The 19,212-nt window shown below is 39.5% G+C and overlaps 2 protein-coding genes across 2 annotated transcripts; both read left to right on the top strand.

Moving 5' to 3' along the window:
• The first annotated feature begins 429 nt into the window (after window positions 1–429).
• Window positions 430–2,541, top strand: LOC149400867 (uncharacterized). Its single transcript, XM_089610530.1, has 2 exons — window positions 430–2,065; window positions 2,318–2,541. Exons 1-2 carry the CDS (start codon window positions 430–432, stop codon window positions 2,539–2,541), a joined length of 1,860 nt encoding a protein of 619 aa, XP_089466656.1.
• A 7,354-nt stretch (window positions 2,542–9,895) lies between these two features.
• LOC149400866 (kinesin-like protein KIN-13B) lies at window positions 9,896–14,567 on the top strand. The gene is made up of 12 exons (XM_089611902.1): window positions 9,896–10,218; window positions 10,316–10,495; window positions 11,137–11,328; window positions 11,519–11,626; window positions 12,014–12,091; window positions 12,171–12,252; window positions 12,347–12,506; window positions 12,584–12,886; window positions 12,972–13,190; window positions 13,283–13,760; window positions 13,833–13,898; window positions 13,991–14,567. Exons 1-12 carry the CDS (start codon window positions 10,084–10,086, stop codon window positions 14,168–14,170), a joined length of 2,181 nt encoding a protein of 726 aa, XP_089468028.1. The 5' UTR covers window positions 9,896–10,083; the 3' UTR covers window positions 14,171–14,567.
• The last annotated feature ends 4,645 nt before the right edge of the window (window positions 14,568–19,212 follow it).

Here is a 19,212-nt window from a genome sequence, read left to right as displayed (position 1 = left end):
TTTCAGGGACTCGAAGCTCTTGTTACATTGTTCGGTTCACTCAAATTCCTTAGAGCCTCTGAGGGCATCAAAGAAATGAATGCTCCGATCAGTAGATTTTGAAATAAAACGACTGAGTGCGGCTATACACCCTGTCAGCTTCTGCACTTCTTTTATGTTTCGTGGTGGTGTCATGTTCAATAAAGCGGTGAGATTTCTCTAGTTGAGAAAATCTCCATCAAGTTTTTGGCGCCGTTGCCGGGGACTACGGTTCTATTTTCGATTGAATTATCTAGTTTAATTTTTGAGTTTGTTTGCTATTATTGTGCTTATTGTGTGCCTCTTATGTTTTAAAGGTGCATGCGACGACGTAACCCTCCGCTCATTCCTATCAATCACGAGATCGAACGGACTTGCCGACGGAACCGAGCGGAGGCAAGGCGAGCCGCCATGGAAGGAGGCAATGAAGCACAACCACGTGGTCGTCGGAACGCGGAACATGGAGAAGAACGAAGGACCATACTCGACTATGGTCAACCTACTTTCGACGAGCACCAATCGGCAATACGAATTCCGGAGATGGAAGGGAACCCAAACTTCGAGATTAAAACCTCGATCATCCACATGGTGCAAAACAATCAATTTGCCAGTTCCCCCTCCGAAGATCCGCAAGACCACGTCAATAACTTCTTGCGGATTTGCAACACGTTCAATCTCCCTCACTTATCCAAGGAGGCCGTGTGTCTACGACTCTTCCCGTTCTCAATCCGCGACCGCGCACAAGGGTGGTTGTCTTCGCTCGCTCCGGGTTCGATCACCACATGGGATGACTTATGCTTGAAGTTCATCTCGCGATTCTTCACTTTCGAGAAGATGACCCGGAGGAGGAATGAGATCCACAACTTCGGCCAATTTGACGGAGAGTCTCTCTACGAGGCATGGGCCCGCTTCAAGGACATGATTCGGAAGTGTCCGGGCCACGGTATAGCGGAGTGGGTGCAACTACAAATCTTCTATAGCGGGCTTACGGGCTCGACTCAAGACCGAGTCAACACCGCATCGGGAGGCTCACTTCTCGACAACACCACCACCGACGCATTTGCACTACTCGAGAAGATGGCCCAAGTGAACGATCAATGCCCGGTCGAGAGGAGAATTGCCGCGAGAGATCCGATAACTCCGGAGATGGAGCTCCTCAAATCGTTGACAATTGAGGTAGCCAAACTCGCGAAGACCGTCCACGGAAAAGAAGCGGCGAAGGCGGTGGAGGTGTCTCACCACAAGTGTGGTTTGTGTGCGGGTCCTCACCCGACGGACGAATGTGGCGAGATAGAGGAGTCTAGGTTTGTGGGAAACCACAACAATCGTCCCACTTACCAAAACTCGGGGAATTATTACACGGGAGCGAGGAACAATCATCCAAACTTCTCGTGGAGAAATCCTCAAGACCAAGTGGCAATGCAACCGGCTCCACCTCAACACCAACAACCATACCTTCCACCGCATCATCAACATCATCAACACCCACCGCCTCAACAACACCATGGGAGCTCGCAATACCGGAATAATCCTCCTCATCAAGACAAGAGACCGAATCTTGAAGAATTAATTGCCCAAATGGCAATTGAAAACACCAAGTTCATGACGAACACCACGGCCGCACTCGAACGCCAAGAAGCGGCCCTCAAAAGCAACTCGGCCCAAATAAGAACTCTTGAAGCTCAAATGGGTCACTTCGCTAAAGCCATGAGCGAGAGACCGCAAGGGTCCCTTCCAAGCACCTCCGAAGTGAATCCAAGGGAGCACTGCAATGCCATTTCTCATCAACACGTTGCAGCCACCGAGAGCCAGAAGAAAAAAGAAGAAGAAGAGGCTGCCCCGGTCACCAAAGCCCCTAAGCCGCACTCGTCGGTCCGCATCTATGAGACGCCGCTCCCATTCCCGCAACGGTTCACGGTGGCGCTTTCCACCGAGTGTAGCGCACTTCTAAAACAAGAGCTCCCGCCAAAGTTAGAAGACCCGGGCAAGTTCACATTGCCGTGCACTATTGGAGACATCTTTATCGAGAACGCCTTGTGCGATCTAGGTTCGGGCATCAACCTCATGCCGTCGGCCGTCTTCAACAAACTCGGGGTGGGTGAACTAAAGCCTACGCGCACCACTCTCCAACTGGCAGATCGGACCGTAAGGCACCCGCGCGGCTTCGTGGAAGACCTCCTCGTAAAAGTCGGAAAATTCACTTTTCCGGCCGATTTCTACATCATCGACATGGACGAGGATCGCGATATCCCCATTCTCTTTGGAAGGGCTTTCTTAGCCACTTGCGGTGTTCGCATAGACGTGCAAAGAGGCGAGTTGATGATGCGCATGAAGAACGAGGAGGAGACGTTCGGGATCTGTAAAACCCGAAAGCGCAAGAAGGAAAAAGAAGATGTCTACGTCCTCGAGACGTACGAAGTTACCACTCCACCACCCACACCTCCGCCACGGGCTCCTAAAGAAGAATCAACAAAAAAGGTGATCAAAGATGCAAAGCCGAAGTCTCCTTTCAAGCCACGGTGAGGACATTGGCCAAAACCGTTCAAAGAGGTATGGATGAAGAAAGAGCGCGTGGAAGAAGATCCGCCGCCGCCCGAGCGCGGAGGCGACGAGTAGGGGAGTTCTACCACCCCCGCGAGGTAAGTTCTCTGTCTCCCGTGTTTTTATGGATCTACATTGAGGACAATGTAGAGATTGAGTTTGGGGGGGTGAACTACTTAGTGGGGGATTTCTGTTAGATTAGGTTGTCTTTATTTAATTTTTATTTTCTTAATTTTGTTTGGTGATTGCTTATAAGTGATAGTATTAAAGTGTTTTCTCTCGTTACTTGCCAAGGATACCATGTATTTTCGAAGAAATCCGAGTTTGAGTCAATTTTAAAATTTTGTGTGCTTCATTGTGATTGACTAGTGGTTTGAGTAACACAATTTCGGTTGATTTTTCCCACTTATGCACACACGTCGTCCCGGGGTTTGAGTAGTCCTTAGAGGTTCGATCACATCTTTAAATGTCTTTTAGCTCACGAACACTAAGAACCGCTCTAGCCCTCATCGAGGCGAAATGACATGACACGAACCTAGGAAAAATGACATAGGCCTTCATTTGGACCGATCAGAGCCAAAAAGCCAACCCGTAATACTTCCTTGAGCACCCTTTCAGAAAAAGCCGAACGATTAATCCTTTCTCGTTACTTAGTCAGAAAAAGCCAAGCCCATATTTGTTCAAATCCCACAAAGAACCCCGTTAACTTAGCGAATTTTGAGTGAATTTTTTCGCTTTTTGTGACATGTTCTTCGACTAGTCTCTATGTGTTTTATAGTTCATTAGACACCACGCCGGTGATTGTTCGTTTTTATGTTTATTGTTTTGTAGAAGAAAAAAAAAAGAAAAAAAAGGAAAAAAAAAGAAAAAAAAAAGAAGAAAAAAAAAGGAAAAAAAAAACAACAAAAAAAAAGAAAAAAGAAAAAGAGTGTGTTTAATTTATGCATTTTATTATTTATTTGTATTAGTTTTTGGCGTGGTATCCTGTGACATTAGTTTTAGAGACTAGACGTTGCATAGTCAAAGTTTGGGGGAAAAACATTGGGAAGTAAAGACTTAGGAAAGAAAACATTCGCGAAAGGTGAAATGTTATACAATGAACGTGAGAATGGGTGAGTAAGTAATAACATGTGAAAGTTGGTGAGTTGGTGAGATTGAGTCGCTAGGTTGACGTTTTAGCCACATTTTGACCATATCCTACCGTTGACCCTATCCTAACATTACAAGCCGACAAAGCCTTATTGATTCCTTGGTAAGTGTCTTGCATTAGTGGAGAGTGAACGGCGAAAAGCATTATGGTGTTCGATTCACATTCATCTCATTATTATTTGAGCATTTGACATTAGAAGACATGAACGAACATATTGAGTTGACCTCTCTCTCTCTTTCGGGACATATTTCACACACGGGGGATTTTGATCGGGAATGTGTTGCAAAAGGCCATTTAGTCAATCTAATTATTTTTTTGGTTTCATATGATGATTGACTTGGATTCGGAAATTTTTGTAGGTTGAGGCATGTAACTAACACTTGACATTGTTGCTAAACTTTGTGATCACCATTCGTTTTTAGTGTAACTTCTTTGGTGTGTTTATTTTATTGTCTAGTCTTTTGTGTTGCTTGAGGACAAGCAACGGTTTAAGTTTGGGGGTTTGATAAGTGAGATTCATTCACACTTATCTATGACTCTTAGATAAGAATCGAAGCTTGTTCTTAATGTTTTTTTATATTATTTTGTAGTTTTTATTGCATTTTCAGGTTTGAGAGAGTATGAGAAGGTTGTGGTGCGAAAACGGGCTAAATCGGAGCTAAATCGAGCAAGTTATGGTCATTTGAAGTCAAGTCAACAAAAGTCAACGACGGTCAACGACGGTCAATGGAGTCAACGTTTCTCGAGAGGCGCGCTGCGCCTAAAACATGGCGCGCCGCGCCCTGGTGCCAAAATTTACACCGAGAGCTCGAGCAGACGACGCGCAAGAGAAGCGCGGCGCGCCTTCAGAATTTCACGAGTGGCGCACCGCGCCAGTTGCTTTTTCAGCACTTTTTGGAGCTCGTCTTTTAGATCATTTTTGGCCCTTGGATCTCATCCAAGGGTCCTTATTTGCTCCGAAAACCTTTCCTAAACCCTCATATACACTTATTCAAAGAGGAAAAGAGGAAGCTTTAGAATAGAACACTTTTGTTTTGGTTTTTGAAACTTTAGAGAGAGAAAGTGAGAGAGAGAAAGCTAGGGTTTGACACCCATTTTGCTCTTGAGCTTGGGAGTGAAGAAGAAGAGGGAGAAGTGACAACCTCCATCATCCTCATCACCTCCATTTGTTCACTCTAAACTCTATCTCTTTTATTTATTGTTTTTTACTTATTTACTCCACTTTTTGCTTGTTGAACATATTTTAAGCTTTCAAGTATTCTATTTGGGTTTTGTTGATTACCTTTGTCATTTGAGCATTGTGATAAGTTTATTGTTTTATCTAAGTGGAATATTGAAGTAGTGCTTGAGTTTTATGATATATTTATTTGGTTGTTGAGATTAGCATTCAATGTCTTGTTTCTTTATTGTTTTGCTTCTTTTACTTATTTCAATTTTACTTTGTTTATTCTTAATCATGAGTAGCTAAGTAGATTTGGGGTGCGATGTAGTTGAGTAGTTGAGTTGGTTGGTCAAACATTTGGATTAGATTGGTGCTTCATGGTTGGGTTGAGAGTGGAATTCTATGGGTATGGGGCGTGTGTTAGCGCTAATTAGAGTAGCTACCTAGTTAGTGAATCTTAGACGAGTTTAGTCACCGAGAGGTAATAAACGAGTGAGCTCTACCCGCCCCATCATTAACCTTCCTAGAGCTATAGAAAGACTAGGGGGTAGATGTAGTTGTTTGAAATCCCGGGCTAAATGCGGTTTTGTGCTTTAATAGAACCCAAACCGAGAGGTGTAAGTTCGACACATAGCTAGATTCCTAAAGACTCGAGAGAGATTAGTGAATGTTATAGGAGGGATTGAGACTAAGTTTTAACACTCTAAACCCGAGCTTAGAATCGTATCTTGACCTACCGACTCAATGAAATAACGAAATCGCGCCCCTTCCTTTTAACTTGTGTTTAAATAGTGTTTTCACTTTTATTTACATTTCATCTTGTTCACAAAACAATCAAAAACCCCCATTTTTCATTTTCCATAACTCGTAAAAGAAAGCTAGTGAGTTCGCTTCGAAAATAGTCTAGAGTCCTTGTGGGATCGATATCCGTGCTTTTGCACTCTATTACTTGACGACACGTTCGCTTGCGTCGTGTAGAATTTTTCTTTAGTTAAGAAAATTCGCATCACTCATGAACGATGAAACCTAAAAATTTTCCTGCAAAAACACAAAAAGTACATTTAAGTGGATTAAGTTTCATGCGATATTGTCTCAAAATTTCGAATGCTCTTCTAAGATCATCCTTATGTTCATTTACTCTTCAGCTTTTAACTAGTAAGTCATCAATGTATGCTTCCATTGTGACTCCGAGTAGCTTAGCGAACATACGATTCACTAATCTCTGGTATGTTGCCCCCGCATTTTTTAACCCGAATGGCATCACTGTGTAGCAGTATAGCCCTCGGTCGGTTATAAATGCTGTGTGGTCCTGGTCGGGACCGTACATGGGGATTTGATTATATCCAAAGTAGACATCCACGAAACTTAAAATCTCATGACCTGCCGTAGCTTCTACTAATTGATCTATTCTTGGCATTGGGAAACTATCATTTGGGCAAGCCTTGTTCAGATCAGTAAAATCTACACAAGTTCTCCACTTTCCGTTAGGTTTCTTGACCAGGACGGGATTTGCTACCCATTTCGGATATTTAGTTTCTTTTATCGACCTGTTAGAGATTAGTTTGTCTACTTCTTCTTTTAAGGCTATATACCTTTCGGAGTTTAAAGCTCTTCTCTTTTGCCTAATAGGTTTTTCCTTAGGGTCTATATTCAACCTATGACATGCTACTTGATGATCTATCCATGTCATGTCGGACTGTGACCAGACAAATATGTCTAAGCTATTAGACAAAAGAGAAATTAAATTGTTTTTGGTACCTGATTCAAGATATTTTCCAATCTTGAGCTTCTTCTCAGGTTGCTTCGGATCCGGGGTGACCTCCTCAACTTCATTTCCTGGGCCAATTTCTTCTCGGCTCGGAAGGCGTGGGTCGAATTCTGAGTCGATCACCATGACTTTGCGAACATCTTTGTCCTGACTTTCTTTGAGATAATTTGCATAACAGCTTCTTGCGCGAGCCTGAGTTCCCACTGCTTCGCCCACTCTGTGCTCGGTAGGGAACTTCATCTTCAAATATTCTACTGAAGTGATGGCTCCGAGGGACTGCAAAGTCGGCCGGCCAATGATCGCGTTGAAAGAGGATTTTCCTGGAACCACTACCCATGGGGTGTTTGTGGTTTTACTTCTCGGGTTTTCTCCCACAGTTATCGGGATTGAGATTATCCCCTTGGGCTGGGTTGAGTCCCCTGTGAAACCATAGAGATTTTCAGGAGAATGAGCTAATGAGTCTTGCTTAAGACCCATTTTATTGAATGTGTCTTCGTAGAGCACATCAACAGCACTCCCGGTATCCACCAGTATTCGATGTACATTCCTGTTTCCAATAAGAGCTGATATGACTAGCGGATCGTTGTGAGGAAACATTACCCACCGAGCATCTTCTGCCGTGAAGGTGATTGGCTCTGTGTTAGGTTTGGCTATCTTGTTTGGCCTTTGTTCGGCTGTAAACAAGATTTGTCGGGGTCCCGCGTAGGCCTCTCTTACATAGCTTTTTTGAGCACTTCTTGAATTTCCCCCCACATGAGGTCCTCCTACTATAAGTGTGATTTCTGCATATGCCTCACCTTTTTTATCCTCTTGATCTCCTTGCTCGGCCTTGAATTTCTTCAGCGCCCCTCTTCGGATCAAAGCTTCTATAGCTTCTTTGAGGTTGAAACAATCAACGGTGCGGTGGCCAATATCCGCATGGAAGGCACAATACTTTGTTTTATCTCTCTTTGGGATATCTTTCTTGGTCGGCCTCGGCTTAGGAAAATCTTCTTTATCCTGAGTAAGACTAAATATCTCCTCTATTGGGGCATTGAGTTTATGATATTTGTCGAACTTACTGGAAAAGGGTTTCAGGGGTCCTGCTCCAGACCGGCTTTTCTTGGGTGGGCGGTTATCCTCAGACTACCATTCCCTGTGCTCGTCTCGGTAACTTTTTGGCGGCTTCACTTTTCTTGCTGCCAATCTTGCCTCCTCCGCGTTGATATATTTATGAGTTCTCTTCAGGAAATCGTTGTAGTCTTTTGGACTAGTTTTCTGAAGTGACCACCAGAACTCTGATTCAATTCGGACGCCGGAGGAAATCCCGAAGAGCTTAAAGTCTTCATTCAGATCATCGACATGCAGAGCTTGCTCCGAGTAGCGATTAATAAAATCCTTTAATGATTCATCATGGGCCTGTTTTACCGCTAACAGCCTTTCTTTGGGAGTTTTTCCCGAGCTGGAGCCGACAAACTGTTCCATGAACTTTCTGGATAACTGCTTCCAGGATCCTACAGAGTTTGGCTTAAGTTTCCTGTACCACTTTTTGGCTGAGCCTGTTAAGGTGATAGAGAATGCCCTGCACATAACCTCTGGTCCTGCTCCTTGCAACAACATCAAGACGAGAAAGTGTCAAGATGGTCTCCTGGGTCGGTCTTCCCATCGTAAGCAGGAATGCTTGGCATCCTGAAGCGATCAGGTAACAGATGTTCTAACACTCGTGCTGTGAATGGGGAGATAGCCTCTCCGACCTTTGAGATAGACTCCTTCTGGCCAAGATCCACCTCTTCAATTCGACGCTCCAACCTTTTGAAATTCATTTCGTTGGTGCTCGCACTGTCTTCAGTTTTCGAGCCTCATGTGTTATTTCTGACAGTATTTGAACGAATTTTGTCCATCGAAGGCTGGTACCGATCAGGAATCTTTTCCTGGCTGGATTGCTCCTTCTCGGACTCAGAGTCGTCTTCTATCCTCTCATACCGATCCTTAGCGTGTTTCCGAGGTTTCTTAACCTGCGGATCCTGCCCAACGGGTTCTTTCCCTGATCAGTGTGAGGGTTCCTCATCTGGGATCACCACTGCGCTTCGCAGTGTGACTTTCCTCGCCTGCAACCTTCTCTTCACCTCCTTGTTACTCGCCTCTAAGACTGAAAGATGCTCTTGCATCTATCTGAATTGTTCTTCGAGACTAGGTTCCGGGAGAAGTTCAACTATTTCTTCCAAGGTGAGAGGCAAGGTGCGATTGTGGTGCTCTATCTCCGTCTCCTGGTTGGAGACAGCGTTCATGGGTGTGGATGAACTAGCCATATTCTTCAGCTTCTCCCACTCCTTCTAGCGCCAACTGTTGACCTGTAAAATTAGTACAACAATATCTTACGAAAACACACAGGTTCCGAGTACGGGGACTCAGAGTACTGATATGATTTTGGCAAGACTTTCTCTTTATATTGACGAATCTAATACAAGAGAGCAATGTTTACAAGGGGTTCTAAGTAGAAGAAAGCAAAAAAGGCGTAAAATTTCCGTGTCTCTCTTTGTCTTCGAATCTCATATTTATATCCGTCTGGGGTCACTCTCTTCACCATGTGGTCGTGGGTTTAGACGGTTATTCTTGTGATCGTGGGGTGATCAGTCCCACGTTTTCGGTAGTTTTTTTTGGTAACTGCCATCTTCCTTTTACAGAGGTGGGCGGTTACTACGCGGACGTGCGCGTTTTTAGAAGTTGAAACATGTTTTCTTTTGGTTTGACTAGTCTTTGACCCACGGTCTTCTCTTCTCTCCGAAGTTCTGATCGGTAGGTTTCGTTCTTATCTTATGAACGGATCGTTCCTTTTCAATGGTTAGCTCTTGGGTCTATTTTACCTGAGCTCGGTGCTGGATTTTATCTATTGCTCGGGATTCCGATTACTATACTCGGTGCTTGACCAAATTATCCCGTAACAGAAATGGCACAAAAAAAATTAAACCTTTTATCCTTCTAGTCAATGAAAGTTTAAATTAATATTTTTCATGAGCTGAAAAACTTGAGTAAAAAAAATAGCTGAAAAACAAATAAACTAAACTAAGCTATATCTCCTCTTTATTGGCCACGCGAGCATAAAAACGTGAATCATCAATGTTATTCACGCTTTCGCTTGTCGTCCGATCATTCACGTACACATGTTGTAATATATAACGACACGTGGGACCCGCACCACTCGACACCGCAAACCTCCTATTGGCAGTGAAACACACGCGCTTTTCTCTCTCTCTCTCTCTCAGTTATTCTCTTTATCTCTCCGCTTTCTCTCCCGCGGAAACCATGCTTTACATATCCGTGTACTGACGAGAGAGAGAGAGAGAGACTTCAGTCCTTTGCTTTTCGAATTCCTCATTTCGTTCCACGACTCAGAAAGCAGAATTCCCTTACGAGAAGACGGAAAATCTCTGAAGAGAAACGAAGAGAAATCCAGGTCCGGCGATCATGAGCGCGGTTGGGAGACACGCGCCGAGATCCAACGCGGCGGCGAATCACCACCGGCAATACTCCGTCGACAACTTCTTCGATGCGCCTCCGTCGAAGTGGCTCCAATCCGCTTCCAATTCCAGTTTGTCGCAGGTAAAACGCAACGAATTCTTTCTTCTTTCTCCTTTCTTCTTTCGTTCTTAGTCGATGAGATACGTAGCGGAACTTGTTTTCTTTCTCGATGGAGCAGGATTTCGGTTCGAGAGCGAGCAGAAACGCGGCGAGAATCGGCGGCGAGAGGTCTCCGGCTGATTCAAAGTGCTCGCGCTCGTCGAGCTTGAGGAGGTACGGAGATGACTTGCTCTCCCCCAGCGAGCTCAGCACTGGATTGCTTGATCTTCATTCCTTTGATACCGAGCTTTTGCCTGAGGTTTTTGCTCATTCCTTTTTCCTTTTGATAGTAATTAATTTACGTGTTTCAGTTCGGGTTGAATCAGTTGAATATAGCCTGTTAGAGGAGGAAGCGCACAATTAAACTTTGTGAATCATGATCATGTGATGTTTTTGGTATAGCTTTTGTGTGTGCCACGGTCAGTATGAGTATATGATTAATCCAAGCATGGTTGTCATTTTGCAAAATAGAATTACAGGAATGTTGGTCTGGTAGCTGTGATCTGTGGGATACGGAAAGGCCTTACTTCAATCTGGCATTCCAGTAAACAGAGTTTTTCTGTGATAGAAGAATAGACATTTGAAAATAGTTCTAGTTTAAATTAATCTATCCACAATTAGTAGTGCTATTGGTAAATTAAAACACATAATTGCAATCTGTGGATTTTTTTTTTTTTTTTTTTCCTGGGAGGTGTATAATGGTTTAAAAGATTAAACGTTTAAAGGTGTTACTAATAAGGTGGAATTTAAAGGTGGTTTGACTGCATTGTGAGATGAATAAGGGCAAAAGAGCTTGTGCGATTGCATTGATTTTTTTTTTTTTTCTTTGGTTTTATTTACCTAGTGGAATATGTTATGTAAGATAATATGGACCTGAACAGTTTATTTATTCGCTTGAAGATGCCCACCAGTTTATACAATGGAAGCCAAAATCACCACCATGCTCGTGGCATGAGTTTTGATGACTCAGACCCTTTTCTCTCAAGCAACAAGCATACAAGTAGAGGTCGAGCTGTCCAGGAGAATGGTCTACTCAGAAGTTTCGCAGTTGATAAAGAAAGAGCTAACAATGTTGCTAAAATCAAAGTTGTGGTAGGTTTACTTGATACTGATTTGTTGCCAAAATTGGTGGCCAAACCGTTTGAGCATGGGTTTTCCTATAAGCATTGATATTGAAATTTCGGTTCTAACGTCTTATGATAACTGCATCTAAGAATGGCAGTCAATTTTTCTGTATGCTCTATTCTTGGTGCAAATTCTTACATGTAACTTTTCTGTGCAGGTGCGTAAGAGACCATTAAATAAAAAGGAATTCGCAAAAAAGGAGCAAGACATTATAACGATAGTACCAAATTCAAATTTTCTTACGGTTCACGAGACAAAACTCAAGGTAAGCATCCAGAGATCATGTGCTATGATACTAATCATCGCGACTTCTGAATCGTTAAGGAAATCATACTACTGATATAACAAATACCATATTTATATGGCATTATTGTTGTCAATATTTTCCCTTGTTTACGAGATATGCTATGAGCTTCATCTGAGTCAAAGTTCTTTTCAAACTGAAATAACCGAAAATCTGAATTCTAAGAAGTAATTATTTCTGTTGGTCATCACTTTTGATGTTTTCCAGCTGACTAATATGTGACCATTCCTTACATATGGGGAACTTTTAACTTATTCTTTGCACTATGTGTACGTATTTGTCCATTTCTCTGAAATTTAATTACATCTATTGGGAAGAAATAAAACATTTAATTAATATGTTTTACAGGTGGACTTAACAGAATATGTGGAGCGACATGAATTTGTTTTTGATGCTGTCTTGGATGAAGGTGTTTCAAACGAAGAAGTGAGTATATTTACAGACTTTCATCTGACATCGATATGGCCGGTCACATGTTTTCATCATCGTTATATCAATATTATAGGTGTACTCTCAGAGCGTGGAGCCTGTCGTTCCATTGATTTTTAATAAAACAAAAGCAACATGCTTTGCATATGGGCAAACAGGCAAGTGCTCATAATCTATGTTTGTTCAATATATTTTCCCTTTTTTTTTTTTTTTTTTTTTCGTGTCTTTAACCGATCTCCTTTCTCTGTTCAGGGAGTGGTAAGACTTACACGATGCAACCCTTGCCTCTAAAAGCATCTCAAGATATCTTAAGGCTGATGCACCAAACTTACCGGAACCAGGGCTTTCAATTGTATGTCAGTTTCTTCGAGATATACGGAGGAAAGCTATATGATCTTGTGAATGAGAGACGGTATATTTTTTCAGAGTGTAGGAAGAATAATTTCTGGTTTATGCTTATTTGTTGTATTTAAACTTCTAGCTTTACAGAAAGCTCTGCATGAGGGAAGATGGTAAACAGCAAGTGTGCATCGTAGGCTTGCAAGAGTACAGGGTGTATAATGTGGATACAATCAGAGAGCTTATCGAGAGAGGAAGTACTACCAGAAGTACGGGTACAACTGGAGCGAACGAGGAATCTTCTAGATCACATGCTATACTTCAGCTTTGTATCAAAAGATCAGTAGATGGGAGTGAGACAAAGCCTGCCAGGCTAGTTGGAAAATTGTCTTTCATAGATCTTGCTGGTAGTGAGCGTGGCGCAGATACAACCGATAATGACAAACAGACAAGGTAGAGCTTTCTTTTGCCTTCGTATTGTACAACAATGCAAAGATGCATGTTATAGTGAATAATTACGCGGCTCATTTATATGCAGAATGGAAGGCGCGGAAATCAACAAAAGCTTGCTTGCTCTGAAAGAATGCATCAGAGCTCTTGACAACGATCAGGGTCACATTCCTTTCAGAGGCAGTAAGCTGACCGAAGTGCTCAGAGACTCCTTTGTGGGAGACTCTCGCACCGTCATGATATCATGCATTTCACCGAGCTCGGGATCATGTGAACACACTCTTAACACACTAAGATATGCGGACAGGTAATGCACCAAGTAGTTTCGAGCATAACCCATGAAGTCAAAAAAATATATCATAAGTTGTAAAATACTTATCTCATTGTTTCTAAATCCAGAGTAAAGAGCTTGTCCAAAGGGAACACCTCTAGACGGGATCAACTGTCTTCCTCTAACCTTAGGGAATCCGCGGCATTGCCTTTTTCTTCTGCTCCACCAAACGACCCGACCTTTGAGGATAGCAATGCATATGTTTCCAACGAAAAGAGCAGGTTTGGTTGGTCCAAACAGACTGAAAAAGAAGCGTTCAACGTGGAGCGTGTTCCAAGCGGGCGAACAGAAGGCAGTTTTGCCGCGTCTGCCTATCCAGACTATCAGAAAAGCCGTCCGAATCCGAACGGCGCTGCTTACGATTACGATGAGCAGATATACGAAGAAAACAAGCCGCCGCTTGTAAATATTCGGAAATTAGAGACTTTTGAGAAACCTGTTGTTGAAGAGAAGAGGAGGATCGGTGCTCAAGTGAAGTACAAGAACCCGCTTGAGTTTGATACTTATGACTCCGGTCCCGATGAGGATCTTCTTTCCCTCTTGATGGTAATCAATCACTTCTAGACATCTTCATTATTATTATTATTTAGTTGAGGGTTCCAACCTGATTGAATCCAGGAAGAGGAAGATCTAGTAACTGCTCATCGAAGACAAGTCGAGAAGACTATAAACATGGTTAGGGAGGTATGTGATTGAACTTCTTCTCAGCTTCAATCTTCTTTCCTCATGTATCGGATTGAATTTCAATTATTGGTTATAATTGCAACGTTGTTCAGGAAATGAATCTGCTCGTTGAAGCAGACCAGCCAGGAAATCAACTGCATGACTATATCTCAAAACTAAGCGGCATACTTTCTCAGAAGGCCACCGAAATTCTTCAGTTACAGAACCAATTGGCTCGGTTTCAAAGGCATCTGAATGAACACAAAGTTTTTGTCTCGTCATCTGGTAACTAATTTGGTCTCTGGTTTGTGGTGTCCTCGTGGGGTTGGTGTTTGCTATTTTCTTTTTTATAATTTATTTGTAATTTTATACTGCCTTTTGTAAAAATCTGCATGTAAAAGAAAAAGACAAAGAAAAAGAAAAAGAAAAAGAAAAAGAGAGCAAGTTAGGCAATGCTTGTTATGTGAAGATTAACATGGTTAATTTAAATCTCAAACCAAACCACATTTTTCTAACTCCGTTGCTTGAGTTGGTGGTTGGACCCTGTTTTTATGTGTTGTTATTTATTTATTTATTTATTTTGCTATTTGCCATAGTTAATACTTAATACCAATGTTTGTACGTGTGAAGGCAAGGAATTGTAACTCTTATTTATTTGTTAGTTGAAAATTGGAACAATTGTGATTTCTACAGTATACATTTGCCAACTGGTTTGGTATGATATCTAATATATTTTATGAATACATTGTATTTTTCCTCAAAAAAGAATACAGAAACGGTGTATTTCCATTTTCTCCTCTTAAATTAAAAAAAAAAGTATTTAAGCCTCGTGACTTTTATTTATTTATTTTTTTTGACAATTTTTTTTCATTCATATATTTGATTACATGCAACATCTCTAAGCTCAAATTACAAATAAATCTTGTAAAGATAATAGAGACAAATCGCTCTCTCTTTCATGTCCTCAAGCAGGAGAAAATTTCACAGACAAGAGGTAATGCCACCCAAATTAGATGTTTGGGGGTGTCACATAGCTTTCTTGAAACGTTAAAATTGTATTTTAACCAATGTTTAGTTAATAATTAAAAATTATACTCTCATTATTAACTTACACAAAAGTCTAGTTGTTTAATAGATATTAATTTAAAAAATAAATAAATAATTATTAATTGCATATTGTTAACGCTCGCTGCTTTTGGGTCGACACTTGAATATGCACTTGGTTAGATTTACAGTTGGATCCTATGACAACACAAGGGCTAAATGGGTATAAATTTTTCTTATACTATCTTCCTTGTTTCACCGGAAAGTGGTTTCTGGTTTTTCATCGCCTTGTCAAAAGTCTTCGTGTCCGTCGTGTTTTTTGCTCTTTTGTGTTTGTCGTGTTCTTCATCTAAGAAACAATAAACGTGAATTAGAGATGCGCGAGAGTTTTCTCCTGAGACGTGCTCTGAAGCTCAAAATTAATCGAGACGGGGGCTTCTAAGTCTCGTCTCGAGTGTCGAGAACAAAAATATATCTAATGAGAGAGAGTCTCATCTCGGTTGTCTGTGGGCTTGGGCATCATGTTTGAGCTCATATTATCGTTTATTGAGTAGGAGTCATTTTTCTACGATAGAAAAACGACGTCATAACACTTCAATTTTTTTTTTCCAAAAGATAATCTAACTAATAATTGATTCATTTATAATTTTTTCGCCTTTTTTGTTTATATATATATATATATATATATATATTTATTAGTTCGTAGTCGCGTATCTATTAATAATTGTTAATAACTACTAATATTGACTATTATATACATCAAGAAAGCTAATGATGTTTATTTTATTTATTTGATAATGGGACTAGCTAATTTTCAATCATTAATCAAACGTTGCTACAATACAATTGATCAATTTCATATTAGTTGATTAAAATTTTGAAAAGAAAAAAATGGAAATAAATTATTTCTCATTAAATATTTACTATGTTTATTCCCTTCATCTAAAAAATAGAAAATCGTAATTTTTTTTTACTGAAGGAAATATGATTATAAGCTGGAGTAATGATCCTTCTTATGGTACACAATAATAAAAAAAAAATACTTGAAAACAATCATGGAGAAGTATTACGTACTTCTCATCCTTTGACGAACCCAATATTTTTGTACTACACAACCTTAGGATATTCGACAGCGTACACATAAAATAGATTTTATATACATATTGCCACTAATCTTGTAGAAGAACGATAAAGTATCAATCTTATCTTATGGCTGTTCCATCTTTATTTGCCATCAATTGCATAAGCTTATATGGGAATCTGTTTTTAGTGGACATAAACAAATAGAAACGTAGATGAGAAGAGAAGTCTAAAAATTCCCAACAAATAGTGTTGCGTCCTAGTATAACCTCAGCTTTTCATAAACTGGCTCTTCGCAATACCCATATCATAATCATATATATACTGACCAAAAAATAGGAATAATATATTCTACACTATAGATAACACAAACACTAACGAATATTTATTAGAAATGATTTTACAAATAACACCATGCATGAATCAATAAAGTTCAGTGAAAAAAATCTATCAAGATATAGCATGCCAGCGTGGAATGGAAATCCTCTGAGTAAAGTAAAATAATAGTGGATCATGAAATTTGAGACTTTCATCACAATAAAGTTGTCGTCAAGGTTTGCCATAATTGTTCATCGTGGCTCATCATGTCAAACAACCATCCAATTACTCCAAAGTACATTGTCGCTCTTCATGTGGTACAAGTCAATCTACACGGACCAATCAGAGTAAGTGCTTTTTACTCTTTCTCTCTGTTTCAGTTCATTTGCTAGCCACGTGGCACAACAGCTAAGCGCGCTCATATTTTCCACATTCATAAAGTGCTACATTCTATTATTTGTGGTCACCTTTAATTGGTGGAGCACTTATAGTATGATACAATTAAAACATTTCATATGTCAATGGAGTGGATGATGCTAAAATAAGCCAGGTTTGACTTTTAGGAATTGTTAAAACAATTCAGTACGTTATAATATACAATAGGTTATGTTGTGAAATTTTAAATATTGGTTCCCCATGAAAACCTGAGGTTTGACTTCAAAGCTTCACTTATTTATTTATTTATTTATTTTTTCGCTACAGTACGTTTCTCTAGTGCCCAGTTTGGAGAACTTTATCATTCATAGTCCATACTTTCTATACTAAATAATTTACATAAGAATAATAATGTATTGTCCAGTTGATAAGATTATAAATTCGCATGTTCTCAAACAAAGAAAAATCTATGAGAAAAGTCTATGCGCAGTGCATGCTCGGATTATATTTTAGTTAATGTTTGAATAATAATTATAAACTAGTTAGTCACTCAAATAAATAATAAAACAAAAAAGACAGAAATATTTTTTTCAATAAATTTAATTTAAAATAAAAGTAAATAAATATTATAAACATTGACAACAATTTATAATTAACAATTACTATTGACTAACTATATTCAATTTAGAAAGAAAAAAAAATTTAGAAACCCCAATGTTACTGCAATCAAGAAATCCAAACATCCATAAATTTATCAACAATTATAATCTGTTATTACCTACGGCAATTTAGAAAAACAAAACCCTAGATATCCAAATATTACTGGAGAATCCCAAAACAAAAAAAAATCTATAGAAACCTAGAAATCTAGAAAAAAACCCAGATTTTTATTATCATTGATTATTAAATGTACACGATTTGAATCACAATTTTTAGATCCAAAGACCAGGTGCCTCCATGGAGTTTTCAAACACGAATCTCGTGCCCCATAGGCGATACCTTAAAATGCTGTGTATGCACATTCCTGAGAGAGAGAGAGAGAGAGAGAGAGAGAGAGAGAGAGAGAGAGAGAGAGAGAGAGAGAGAGAGAGAGAGAGAGAGAGCTATCATTTAACGAAATAAAACTAAAAATCACTATACCAATTAAAAAAAAAACATCCTTTGATTGTATTATTCTAATAGGGATAAAATCGGGAACCAAAATATGGATTCATTTACACGTCATCAATTTGGCTATATGATATATAAAAAAAAAACTTGAAAGACTAGCAAGAGTGCAATTTAAACATTTTATGTAGCTTAGATGGTTATATATTTCAAAATCTAAACCAATAGAGAACACATGTTTGACTGTTTTTTTTTTGCTAGAACGTTTTTCTTTTTTCATTTTGTTGATGATCTTCTTAATTATTTAATCAGCAAGTATAAGGTTTGAATTTCTACATTTTCCGCGAAGTTTTTCATTGCTTAACTAGAATCGGTTCGTTGAAAATTGCGTGATTTTGAGAAAATCAGGGAAATTGCGGTTATGTGTGCGGATTTTGTTGGGAATATGTGTAATTCCAATTATCTAATTATGAGCTTTATATTATTAATTATAATTATATTAGTTGTTTATATTTGTGGGCTATATTTAGTGATCTAATTTGGAAGCCCAATTAGGCTATTATATGGAATATGAGCCAAAATAAGTAGACACCATATAGTTGAGCCTTTTAGAGTTTTATGAGAACCCTAATTGGAACTATATATAAAGCGGTTATGGTCTTCAATACAACGTATCAGAAGATAGTACTTTTCTTCCCCAGCTAAGAGAGCATATCCGGCCCTAAGGAGATACGGTTGAGGAAGAACACAATACCACTTGTCGAAGTTCATCAAATTACGCTTCTACTCATGCTCGACGCGATGGATTCAAGTTTGTCTAGAAACTTTGATATTTCTAACGGATGTTTGATCTGGGATATTGTTTGGTGATTTATTATTATATAGATCTTGAATAGTAAATCTAACAGATAATCTCACCATAAATGGCTAATCCACGCTTAATAAGGTTTTTAACGATTTTTCACAAAAGAAATACCATTTTATTCTCTATGAAAATCAGAACCTCGCCACTCAAATCTTCCTCAAAGCTGCTAAATATCGCGATTAACTTTTATTTTTTGACCATCATACGTTATGATATTACTCAATACAACATTTTTCTGCATGAGATCGCATTTTAGACTTCTACCATATTAGGATTTTTCTTCAAGGAAGTTTGATGTTTAAGCTTGAGAATTTATTAAGCTGTTTTGTAGCATATTTTTTGTTTTCTATAGTTATTTTTTTAATCTTTGCTTATATAAAAATTCATTAGCTAATTTGTTTGCTTGTTATTGATGATTATTTATTCTAGCTTCTATTTACATTATATAATTAACAGTGAGTTTAATTTTGTATTTGAAATTTCAATTAGATACATTCCTAATGTTAGTATCCCGAGTTAGAAAAAAGAAAAAATTATCTCCATCGG

Source organism: Urtica dioica, chromosome 4 (assembly GCF_054948205.1).
Source record: "Urtica dioica subsp. dioica isolate 48M chromosome 4, U.dioica_male_clone48M_v1_H2, whole genome shotgun sequence".
Lineage (NCBI taxonomy): Eukaryota > Viridiplantae > Streptophyta > Magnoliopsida > Rosales > Urticaceae > Urtica > Urtica dioica.
This window is presented reverse-complemented; position numbering and strand designations above follow the sequence as displayed.